The sequence below is a fragment of the Mobula hypostoma genome, chromosome 2 (assembly GCF_963921235.1).
Source record: "Mobula hypostoma chromosome 2, sMobHyp1.1, whole genome shotgun sequence".
NCBI classification, from domain to species: Eukaryota; Metazoa; Chordata; class Chondrichthyes; order Myliobatiformes; family Myliobatidae; genus Mobula; species Mobula hypostoma.
This window is the reverse complement of record NC_086098.1, coordinates 200314768-200327496: the sequence shown is the minus strand read 5'-3', so window position 1 is coordinate 200327496 and position 12729 is coordinate 200314768. Positions and strand designations below refer to the sequence as shown.

General features: G+C 40.0%; 1 protein-coding gene across 1 annotated transcript in view; it reads left to right on the top strand.

Annotated features, from left to right (window-relative positions):
* Nucleotides 1-11912, top strand: part of si:dkey-7k24.5 (somatomedin-B and thrombospondin type-1 domain-containing protein) — a 45680-nt gene extending 33768 nt beyond the window's left edge. The window contains exons 4-5 of the mRNA XM_063041392.1: nt 818-994; nt 9343-11912. Coding sequence (XP_062897462.1) covers nt 818-994; nt 9343-9460 — 295 coding nt within the window. The 3' untranslated portion in view covers nt 9461-11912. The remainder of the gene's footprint in view (nt 1-817; nt 995-9342) is intronic.
* The last annotated feature ends 817 nt before the right edge of the window (nt 11913-12729 follow it).

The following is a 12729-nucleotide window of genomic DNA, read 5'->3' as shown; positions in this document are numbered from 1 at the left end:
AGATTGAAAGAGTGCAGAGTAAATTTACAAGGATGTTGCTTGGGGCTTGAGAACCTGAGTTATAGAAAAAGGTTGATAAGTTAGGATTTTACTTCCTGTGATGTAGGAGAGTGAGGGAGATTTGATAGAGGTACTCAAAAATATGAGTGGTATCGATAAGATAAATACAAGCAGGCTTTTTCCACTGAGTTTTTGTGTAACTAGAATGAGAGGTCACAGGTTAAGGGTGACAGGTGAAATATGTAAGGTAAACCTGAGGGGCAACATCATCACTCAGAGCATGGTGCGAGCGTGTAACGAGCTGCCAGAGGAAGTAGGTTTGATTGCAACATTTAAGATAATTTTGGATAAGTATATGGATGGGAGGGATACAGTGGGCTGTGGACCATGTATGAGTTGATGGGACTAGTCAGAATAACAGTTCAGCACAGATTAGATGGACCAAAGTGCCTGTTTCTGTGCTGTAGTGATCTATAGCGCCACATTCAAATCAGGTTACTTTTGATTTCAAGGTTACTTAATTTCATTTCCGGTACAATAATGTAAAGGAAAACGAAATATTTGTTACTCCAGATCTGATGCTGCACCAAAAAGTAGGATAAGGAACACAATAATAAAAAAAACAGAATAAATGTAAGTACATAAGGCAGCTTATATACATAGACTGATTGTACAGTATGTCCATAAATGGATGCTAGGCACAGTAGTGTCTGAACATAAAGTGGTTGACAGGAAATGGTGGGGTGGGTGGGTGTGGTGTATTTTGCATTGATTTACTGGTGTTTTTTACCAATATTTTTTTTTCCTATTACCATAGGTATTGCATGGAATTCCAAGTGAAGTCTTTGTCTCAGAATTGCTTGATTGAACACCGTCCTCATGCTAGGTGGATGCAGTACCTTCGGCAAGGCTTCACTGTGTGTGTGGAATGTCAGTCTCCTGCAATGAACTCTGGCTTTCAGAGGTGTTCTGGTGATGGGGGAGAAATAGAAAGGCAAGCCACTGTATTTATCTTTGTATTACTGGCTCACATGTGATAGATGACAGAATACCTTGGCAGCATGCTTCTAGCTCCCTCACCTACTGAGTCTGCTGTTAGTTTAGGTAGCACTTCCCTCACTGAAACCCACTCCATCCTCGTCAATAAGGCCCAGTATGGCAGAGCATCACTTTGACATGAAGTGGCAGAGACTGAACAAAGTCAACCTATAAGAGTGTTGAAAGAAGAAAATTGTCAGTTAAACCATGTCCTTGTCTAAACACTGATCAGAGATATTAAAGAATTGAGCTAATGTCTCTGATATTCAGAAGCTATTAAAAATCCATTTTAAAGCTATTTTTAGAAATAACAGATTGAAACATTTAAATACACTCTGATAAAAATAATGAATTGAGGAGATGCAAATAACTCAAAGCATGCCTCAGGGACACAAGAGACAGCCAATGCTGGAATTATGAGTAACGAGCAGTCTGCTGGAGAAACAGTGGTCTGAGCAGCATGGGTAGGAGGAAAGGAATTGTTGATGTTTTGGATCAAAATCCTGCGTCAGGACTGAGAGTGGAGATGTGTGTGTGAGAGGGAGAGAAGGGGAGTGATTGGTGATAATTGGTGGACTGAGGAGGGGTGCAAGATGACAAGCGGGTAGTGCCTGGTAGGGGAGATGAGTCAGAATGAAGTTGGAAGGTCATGGTAGATGAATGATAGATGGTAGCAGAGAGAGAGAGAGAAGAAAAGGGAAGAAAAGCAGATAGTGCAAGATGGAGGTGATGGGAAGGTTTAGTGCCTCAATCCTGCACTTCCTGCTTCCACCTCTTACCCATGATTCGCAGACAGGCTGCCATGATAGACCCATTGTTTCTACCTGCTCTTGTCCCACTGAACTTCCTCCCCATATCTCGTCTTCATGATGTCCCTCCTTGTTCAGACCTTTAATACCCACTTCTGGCACTCTTTGTATGCCCTCTACCATTTCGACAATTGCTGATTCCTCGGCCCCAACCCTTCATCATCATCATGGATATCTAGTTTTTACACTTCACTAATAAAGTTCCCCTCCACCAATAGTCTCATCTATCTGGCTGAAGTCAAAGGTGTAGCCATGGGCACCTACGTGGGCCACAGCTGTGCCTATCATATTGTTGAAAACACACAGCATGCTGGAGGAACTCAGCAGATCAGGCAGTGCCAACATCCTGATGAATGGTCTGGGCCTGAAATATTGACTGTTATTTCCCTCCATATATGCTGCCTGACCTGCAGATCTCCTCTAGCATTTTGTTTGTGTTGCTCAAGATAACCAGCATCTGCAAATGTCTTGTTGCCTGTCTTTTAGTGGGCTATGTGGAATAGTCCCTGTTTCAGATTTTCTCTGGTACCACTCCCCAACTCCTCTGTTATACTGATGACTGGTTTGGTGCTGCTTCTTGTGCTCATGAGGAACTCACCAATTTTATCGCCTTTGCCGGAAGGCACAGGAGCCTCAGGACCCACACCACCAGCTTCTGGGACTGTTATTATCCCTCAATCATCAGACTCTTGGACCAGAGGGGATAACTTCACTCGCTCCATCACTGAACTGTTCCCACGATCTATAGACTCTTCATCTCATACTCTCGATATTTATTGCTTATTTATTTATTTTTCTTTTGTATTTGCAGTTTGTTGTTGTTTGCACGTAGGTTTTTTCCATCCTGGTGGGTGTGGTCTTTCCAGGGTTCTTTTGTTTTCCTTCCATTTACTGAGTATTCCTGCAAGAAAACAAATCTCAGGGTTGTAAATGGTGACATATGTGTACTTTGATAATAAACTTATCAAATTACTATCAATTTATTATAAATTTACTTTGCACCTTGAATCAGACCATTTCTCTCCCTTTTCTAGATTTCACCATCTCCATCTCAGGAGAGAAACAATCCACTGATATTTATTATAGACTGTTGTGATTGATTAAACTGAGCCATGGGAAATATAAAAGTCTGTATTCATACAACATTTCTTCTGGACAGAGTCTAAGAGAAACTCACTCTCACAACACAATGTTTTATCCCTTTTAAACATAAAGGTAACAATAAATGATTATAATTTCCAAACCGATAGTCCTGATGAAAGATCTCAGCCCGAAATGGTGACCTTTCCATAGATGCTGCCTGGACTGCTGAGTTCCTCCAGCATTTTGTGTGAATTACCTACTTAGCTTTTAACATCTTTAATAGTCAGTTAACTTCGCAGATTTGCATTTTTACAATGGTGGCACATCCCAACTTGCAGAATCCCCATTTTGTGGGTGTTCCTCTAGATTTCCAGCATCTGCAGAATCTCTTATGTTTCTGAATATTAAATACTTGAGGTCTGTTCCAAAAGTTTCTGAGCACAAACTTCAGGTACCCAAGATATACCCCTTTTGTTATAACATCGAGGAATGTCTCCATGAATATAGAACTAACTGGAATGTTAATTGATAAAACAGATCTGTCTTGATGGAAATTGCAGGGGGTGGCAGGGACGATGTAATTTCCTGCTTGGCATTGTTGCCTGCCGCACCTCTAACAGTGCCCTTGGGTCAGCTGCGTGGTCATCACCCGGGGGACCACTGCTCACTGATGTTTCACACCCTGTAAATCTCATTGAACTGTGTGTCATGTGACAGGGGTACAACTTCAGCAAAATGTTAATACAGGAGATGGTCCCTCAGTGCCTTTCCTGATCACCGATTAACATGGGCGTTCACCTATTGTCCTCGCCTTCATAGTTTGGTCTGCAATCTTTCGTTCAGCTGCCACAATCTTCCACTCCCTCCCACTACCCCTCCTCGGTCCACCTGTCACTTCCGCATCCTTCCCTTCTCTCTATACTCTCAGTTGTGATGCAGGGTTTCAGCACAAAACATTGATAATTTCTTTCCTCCCATCAATGCTGCTCAACCCACTGAGTTCCTCCATTAGATTGTGTGTTGCTTGAAACTCGCTTGTCCTGCCTTACAACTATTTCCCTCTTTTTGAAACGAGTGGAATCACTGAACCTGCATTGGGGTTAACCTGGTACAGATTCGGGGAAGGGTAGATGCTCTTTGGCGTGCAACATTGGGGCATAGTTAGGAAATTGCTAGGGAGCACCAATCAGGAAATGAGCAGCTTCCACATTTTGCAAGTTTGAGCATGACCCTGGCCAGTTATTCCCAAAAATGCCTGGATATGTTTGAATGAAAAAGTTTAATTGTAAATAAGCCCATTATTACACATTCCTAGTCATAAGCGTCAGTCAAATGAAATGAAGATCGATATTAAGAAAGTGATCCTGGCTATGGGCACCGTTGACTTGGCTTGCTGGGAGAGCTGTCAAACATGATGGTTAGCAAAGTGCTGCAGTTTATCTCGAAAAGGTAAAGTTATTGTTGGCTTCAGACTTGATAGAGTATCATTTCCCTTAAGATCAGCCTATTTATAACCCCCTCATCATAGCTATTTGCTTGGTTGTAGCTCAGGTGTGTTTGTGTGTCAGCTTTCTCAGACGAGCAAGTAGTCTAGTCTGTCCATTCCAGCTAGTTGGGTGTAACTATGTGGTTGGGACAGGGAGGTGACTTGACTGGGAGGGTTATGCATTGTGGCATTTTCCCTCACATCCCTCCCTTAGAGCAGAGGTCCCCAACCACCGGGCTGTGGACCGGTACCGGGCCGCAAAGCATGTGCTACTGGGCTGCGAGGAAACGATGTGTGTCAGCTGCACCTTTCCTCATTCCCTGTCACGCACTGTTGAACTTGAACATAGGGTTGCCAACTGTCCCGTATTTGCCGGGACATCCGGTATATTCGGCTAAATTGGTTTGTTCCATATGGGACCGCCTTTGTCCCGTATTTCCCCCGCTAAGGTAGAGCGTTCCTATGAAACCTTTCGTGCCAAAATGGCGTAAAAAAACAAAGGAACAATTACCATTAATTTATATGGGAAAAATTTTTGATTGTTCCCAGACCCAAAAAATAACCTAACAAATCATACCAAATAACACATAAAACCAAAAATAACACTAACATATATATAGTGAAAGCAGGACTGATGTGATAAATACACAACCTATATAAAGTAGAAATAATTTATGTACAGTATAGTCGGGAAGATGAAGGCAAAACCAATTTGTGGAAAGAAATCAGCACGTACGTGCATATGCACGTCTATGTGCACGTCACGCATGCTCACACAGGTGCCTGCGCAAGGCTTGGTGGTCATGGTAGTCTTTCCTGGAGTCGTGTCTGAGGATTCGACTGCTACTTTTGTCCCTTATTTGGGAGTGCGAAAGTTGGTAACCTTAACTGTAAAAGACATGTTGAGGTGAGTTTAACCCTACCTGAACACCTCCCCCCGCCCCCGCCCGGTCGGCCGGTCCGCAAGAATATTGTCAATATTAAACCGGTCCATGGTGCAAAAATGTTGGGGACCCCTGCCGTAGAGCTATGATAGGAAAATAACCACATGCTAGTGGAAATCACCCATGCCATAAACAAGTGTTCATTTAGCATATTCGTCAGATTTAAAACCTATAATATTACTAGTAAATTCATTAATGTAATATTAGGGAAATGCATATTTTCACCATCATAGCCAAAAAAGGAAACGGCGCCTCCAAACAGCAGTTGATCTTTTATGGGCCCTATTCAATTCCAATTTGCTGTTCGAACATAAAACATAGAACATAGAAATCTATAGCAGGTTACAGGCCTTTCGGTCTACAATGTTGTGCCGGCCATGTAATCCACTCTAGAACCGGCCTAGAATTGCCCTACTGCATAGCCCTCTTTTTTTTCTAAGCTCCATGTACCTATCTAAGAGTCTCTTAAAAGACCCTATTGTACCCACCTCCACCACTGTTGCCAGCAGTGCATTCCACGCACCCACCATTCTCTGTGTGAAAAACTTGCCTCTGACATCCCTCTTCTACCTACTTAGAAGCACTTTAAACTATGCCCCCTCAGTTAGCCATTTCAGTCCTGGGAAAAAGCCTCTGGCTGTCCACACGATCAATGCCTCTCATCATCTTATACACCTCTATCAGGTCACCTCTCATCCTCTGTTGCTCCAAGGAAAAAAGGTGAAGTTCACTCAACCTTTTCTCATAAGATACACCCTCCCATCCAGGCAACATCCTTGTAAATCTCGTCTGCACTCTTTCTATAGTATCCAGATTCTTCCTGTAGTGAGGTGACCAGAACTGAACAATGTACTCTTAAGTGGCTCTTAATATACTTGTAGAATCTCTTTAGATTCTACTTTAACTATTTGTTGAACCGTTTTTGCCCTTTTAAGTTCCCCTTTTAAGGGTACTGCTACATCCCCTATACTCAAATGATACACAACCCTAGTTGCCCATACCCGATACATGTCTCCTTTTTCTTAAACAGAACCTTAATCCTGGATTTCTTGTCATCCAGTGTTCCCTTATCTTGCTAGCCTTGCTCTTCACCCTGAGAAGAATATGCTTTTCCTGAGCTCTTGCTATCTCACTTTTAAAACCTCCTACTTGCCAGACATCCCTTTACTTGCAAACAGCAACTTTCTCAGAGGAGTAAGTAGTCCAGTCTGTCCATTCCAGCTGTTTGGGTATGACTAATCAACTTTTGAAAGTTTCTGTCAAATATCACCTAAATATATCTTACCCCAATTTAGAACTTTAACATCTGCAAGCGCAGTGTTAAGTATGTTTCCAGATTTGTATGTTAAAACAAAACTGTGCAACGAGGGTAAAAGTTCAAAAGTAAGTTTATTGTCAAAAGTACATATATGTTGCCATATACAACCTTCAGATTCATTTTCTTGCAGATATTCCCGGTAAATACAAAGAAACATATAGAATCAATGAAAAGCTGCATACAAAGATGGGCAGACAACCAATAAGCAAAAGACAATAAACTGTGCAAATACAAAAATGAAAATAAATAAATAAATATTTAGAACACGAGTTGTAGAGTTTGAAAGTGAAGCTTCTCCATTCAAGTGTATTGGTGTTTCCATACTAGACCGTAATGCAACTGGTTAGGATACACTTCACCATAAATTTATAGAAGTTTGTCTAAGTTTTAGCTGACCTGCTGAATCTTCATAAATTTCTATGAAAGTAGAGGTGCTGTTGAGCCTTCTTTGTAATGGCATTTACGTGCTGGACCCAGGGCAGATCCTCTGAAATGATAACACTGAGGAATTTAACGTCACTGACCCTCTCCACCTCTGATCCCCTGATGAAGATTGGCTCATGGACTTTCAGTTTCCTCCTGTGGTCAATAATCAGCTCTTTGGTTTTGCTGATGTTGACGGAAAGGTTGTTGTGATATCATCATTCAGTCGTATTTTCAATCACTCTCCTATTTGCTGATTCATCACCACCTTTGATTTGGCCAACAAGACTGTTGTGAGCAAACTTAAATATAATATTGGAGCAGTACTTAGCCTCACAGTTGTAAGTATAAAACGAGTAGAGCAGGAGATTAAGTACGCAGCCTTGTGGTGCACCTGTGTGGATGGAAATTGTGGAGGCTGTGTTGCAATCTGAAATAACTGGACTGGCAACATCTATCAGATTTTTATCACATGTACATTGAAAATATGCATGCACAATGGAAAAAGGTACTGGATGCAGCCCAATCATCATGGGTAAAGCCCTCCCCGCTATTGAGCACATCTGCATAAAGTGTTGTCGTAGGAAAGCAGCAACCATCATCAGGGACCGCTGCCTCCCAGGACATGCTCTCTTCTCACTGCAGCCATTAGGAAGCAGGTACAGGAGGCTCGGGACTTACACCACGAGGTTCAGTTATTACCCCTCAACCATCCGGCTCTTGAAGCAAAGAGGATAACTTCACTCAACTTCACTTGCCCCACCATTGAAATAGGTACATAAGAGATAGGAGCAGGAGTAGACCATCTGGCCTGACAGGCATTCAATAAGATCATGGTTGATCTGGCCATGGACTCATCTCCACCTACCTACCTTTTCCCCATAACCCTTAATTCTCCTACTATGCAAAATCTATTCGACCTTGTCTTAAATATTGGGCAGATAATTCCAGAGATTCCCCATTCTTTGGGAAAAACAGTTTCTCCTCATCTCCAGCCTAAATTTACTCCTCTGTATCTAGTTCTAGTCTCACCTACCAGTGGAAACAAGTTTTCTGCCTCTATCTTATCTATCCCTTTCATAATTTTATATGCTTCTATAAGATCTCCTCTCATCCCTCTCTTCGGGCGAACACCAAGGCGACGCAATCTCTCCCCACAGTCCAACCTCCTCATCTCTGGAACAAAGCTGGTGAACCTCCTCTGCAAGGTCTCCAATCCTTACAACCTTCCAATCCTCTGGCACTTCTCCCGTCCCCACTGGTGATGCAAGGATCATTGCCAGAGGCTCAGCAATCCCCTCTCTCGCCTCTGACAGTAGCCTGGGGTAGAGCTCATCCAGTCCTGGCAATTTATCCAACTTAATACATGTTCTCACAATCTATGGACTCACTTTCAAGGACTCTTCATCTCATGGTCTCAATATTTATTGCTTATTTATTTATCTATCATTACTTTCTTTTTGTGTTCGTACATTTTGTTGTCTTTTACACACTCGTTGAATGTCCATGTTGGTGCGGTCTTCCATTGATTCTATTATGGTTATTATTATTTTATGGATTTATTGAGTTTGCCTGCAAGAAAATGAATCTTGGGGTTGTATATGGTGCCATATATGTACTTTGATAAAAAATTTACTTTGAACTCTGAACTTTAAAATATCGAAACATACAGTGAAGTGTGTCATTTACATCAAGTAAAATCAGCGAGGATTGTGTGGGGGCAGCCCAACATAGCAGGCCCACCACTTATTAACCTTAACCCTAACTATAAAATTTGGAATGTAGGAGGAAACTGGAGTGCCCAGAGGAAATTCATGCAGGCAGTGGCAGGAATCGAACACTGAATGCTGATCGCTGTGGGCCATCCTTTTTTTTTGTAATATTTCAACAAAAAATACTGCAGATATTCAGATACTGAAACTGAAAGTGCTGGAAAAGGAAGGTCACATCATTTGTGGAATGGGAAATAGAATTCATGTTTCAGAACAGGCCTGATGTAAAGCCATCATCTTGACATGATAAGCTTCTCTCTGTCTCACAGACACTGTGTAGTATTTCCATCGATTAAGTCCCTACATTTCACAACATTTCCTCAGTACTTCAAGCACGAATTAACATGCTGAAATAGTAAATATATTTTCTGTGAAGATATCTTGCATGCAGATTAATGTAAAGTGCAGACTGTGGTTATTATTATGTACGTGGAATTGCTGAAGTGTGTGTGTGTTGTATGCCCAGCAGGAACCAGATTCTACAGTGGTATGCTGTTGGTAATCCTCACTGCAGAGGGACATGGAAATGGATTCGAAGAATTGAATCATGCACTTGCCCTTCAGTCCACAGCTTTTTATTTATTTGAAGTAACTCATCCGGTCCATGAACGCATACTACTAATTAACATTTCCATCGACATCAGAAGTTTGGAATTTTATTCAAACTACATGAAGACTAAATATATTCTGAACACTGCAGTAAGAATATGAGGAAATGACTGAAATGTTACCTTCTGAAAATGGTTTTATTTTCCAGAATTTTAAAATCCTATTTCATCACTGTGGGATTAAAATAAACTTCATTCGCCCTTTGAGAAAAATGAAACTTCAAAATGAAGTTACTGTTTTTAAACTAGATATCTCTGACCATTTAAACATTTTGAAAGTATCATATTTAGAAATCTTTTTATAGGCTTTTTGATTGTTGAAGTTATTGATTTCTTTCAAATTTTACACTATGGTTATTATACACACATTTAATAAGCATATCTGGTGTATAATATCTCGCAGTGAGACCTTCTTTCCCTGAACATTGGTGGAAGTCCATTTTTGGTTGGAAAGCATTTCTGGATGGGCAGGTAATTGATGATTTGAGAAATGAGTAACTTACTGAGTTTTTATTACTGTTAAAGTAAATCATATAATAAATCTGTGGCTTACTTTAGAAAAAAATAAATTTAAGATTGAAATCTTGATGAATTTAGCAAATGGGAGAACTGAGGAAAATGCATGTGTAAAATAAATTCTTTTAATATGGTTTCTTAATAGTTTCTTTTAATATAGTTTGAAATGAGACTTTATAGGTGAAATTGTTAAAATAAACTAGTTAATACCTTTTCCTTAATGATTGTATGTACTCCTACGTGCGAACCATTTCACCTGTTGTAATGTGAAGAAAATCACTGGCGAGATGCAGCTGGTAGATATGAAGTTGTCTTTTTATTTGACAAAATGAGAAACCATAGGCATCATATTGAGACCTTTTCGGAGGAAGGGGCCTACTTGACCCAACATTACATGGACATTTTGTATGCTAAAGATCAAAGGACAATTCTATATTTACAATGTATCTACAATACTTCCTTGAATTACATATAACTTTCACATCTCCTTCTTTGCACCCACATTCCAGACAATCAAAATAAATGTTAATCTGCATTGTCTGGTTTTTCAGTTAACAGCTCTAGGAACCTAGTGTTCAGAGTTGCATTTGAAATTTAATCTACAGTCCATGTTCAGGTCTAAAGATTGGTGGCTGAAGTTAATATTTTGCTCTATACACTGTCAGTGACAGTGATGGAACAAAATAGTGATGGAATGGTCAGACTTCTGATTTCCACCCAAAGTAAACTGTTCTGTGTTCAATGAATTTTACAAAATTTTGGTCACTTATGGTTATCATTACTGTTCTCTGCCAGTCACCGTAATTTACCTGTTGTATTGTGCATTGGCTTCAAATTTCACTTTATTCTGTAAGTATATCTCATGGCCTTCATTGAAACATCTTGGAGCCTTAACATTGTATTTCTCCATCTTATTATCCAACTTGGATATAAGCATTTTTGTGTTCTTGTACTCTGTAGCATAAACAGATAGCTCATGTTCCTACTTGCAACATTTTTAATCATTTTGATTGACTTTACATGAAGTCTTCTCACTAACTTCAGTATGGATCTGGTCTCAAACTTTGCATTATGGGATTTTTTCCAATTTTAAATTGTTATAATGATCTGAAACCTTTATCTTTGATTTATAAAATTGTTGCTGGATGTGCAAATTTTCACATCTCCTCAGTACAGCCCAATACTAGTTCTCTGTCTTTTATTTCAAATGGAAAGCATTTTGGTCAAACTCAGTGATGTTTATTTCAGAGGAAATGTGTGGTCCTTTCAGAGCATTTATAGAACGTGTAAAGAGCTGTAGAGGAGAATGTTGTTCGATATCAGTACTGTCATAGGAGTAAAGGACTCGGTTGTTGTATGGCTCAATGCAGTCTACTTTCATGGATGTATGTTCATGGTCTTCTGCTGCTGTAGCCCATCCACCTTCTCATTTGATCTCTCTCCCCCTCCCTCAGCGTTTTTGCCACAGATTGATGCCCATTGGATATTTTTTGTTTTCTGCATCATTACCTGTAAACCATAGAGACTGTTGTGTCTGAAAATCCCAGGAGATTCGCAGTTTCTGAGGTATCAAAACCACCCTCTCTGGTACCAACAATCATGTCATGTTCAAAGTCACCTAGATCACGTTTCTTTCCCATTCTGATGTTTGGTCTCAACCTCTTGACCATGTCTGCATGGTTTTCTGCATTGGGTTGCTAACACATGATTGACAGATTATATATTTGCATTAGCAATGAGGTGTACATCTGTACCTAATAAGCTGGCCACTGTGTGTATGTTGAAAGATGGATAGTTTTGTAAAAGCAGGTAATAAGAGATTTTATTTTTTGATTGGAGTTGGAGTACAATGCGATATCCGTTTTATGAATTCTTCTATGGGAAGTGGACTTTATCGCTAAGACCACCATTTATTTCCTGTCAGCAATCACCCTTCCTTAAAAAGACGCAGTAAATTGCCAACTTAAACCTTGCAATCAATGTGCCTGAAGATGATCCTGTAATGAGAAAGTTACAAGTTTTGAAGGAATAACAATGAAATAAAGTCGATATGTAGTATTTCCAGAAGATGGGAGACATGAAGGAGGATTTTATAAGTACCCTGTTTTTCCACATCCTTGTAGATGGTGGGTGGTTGGTTGAGTTTTCTCTTCTATCTGGTTGATAATGGGCATTGTAACAATGTCAATTCAGAGGTAGAGTGAATGCTTAAGATGCTTATTGTTGAATTGGTTTATTTTGGAATTACTTGTGCTCTGTTAAGAGTTATATTAGTCCAGACAAGTGAAGAGTGATATTCCAGTGGGAATACAACTGTCTGGCTGCATTCTTAAATATCTGGCTGTAGTTCAAAAATCACATACAATGACATCTCATCCCATTATGACTACTACCCTGGTATCCTCAAATAGCTATCTTCAGTGTTGTTAGATCTGGTGATATTGTGATGGAGGTTCTTTGGAAGTCAAGAATGTGGTAACATGATGTTTATAGCCATTTATTAGGTGTCGCAAGAATAGAGAATGAATAAAAGAAAGCAAGAACAAAGATGACATTTATCCGGTATTAAAACCTAGCTCATACCAGAGAATTAACAAGACATTCCAGTGATAAGAAATAACCAAAGAAATAGTCAGGTTCAGTGGTGTGATGCAATTTGCAGAGAATTTTCTAGAGGAAGTTCTATACTACAATTACTGAGAAATCAAGGTATAATTACACCAGAATTATAC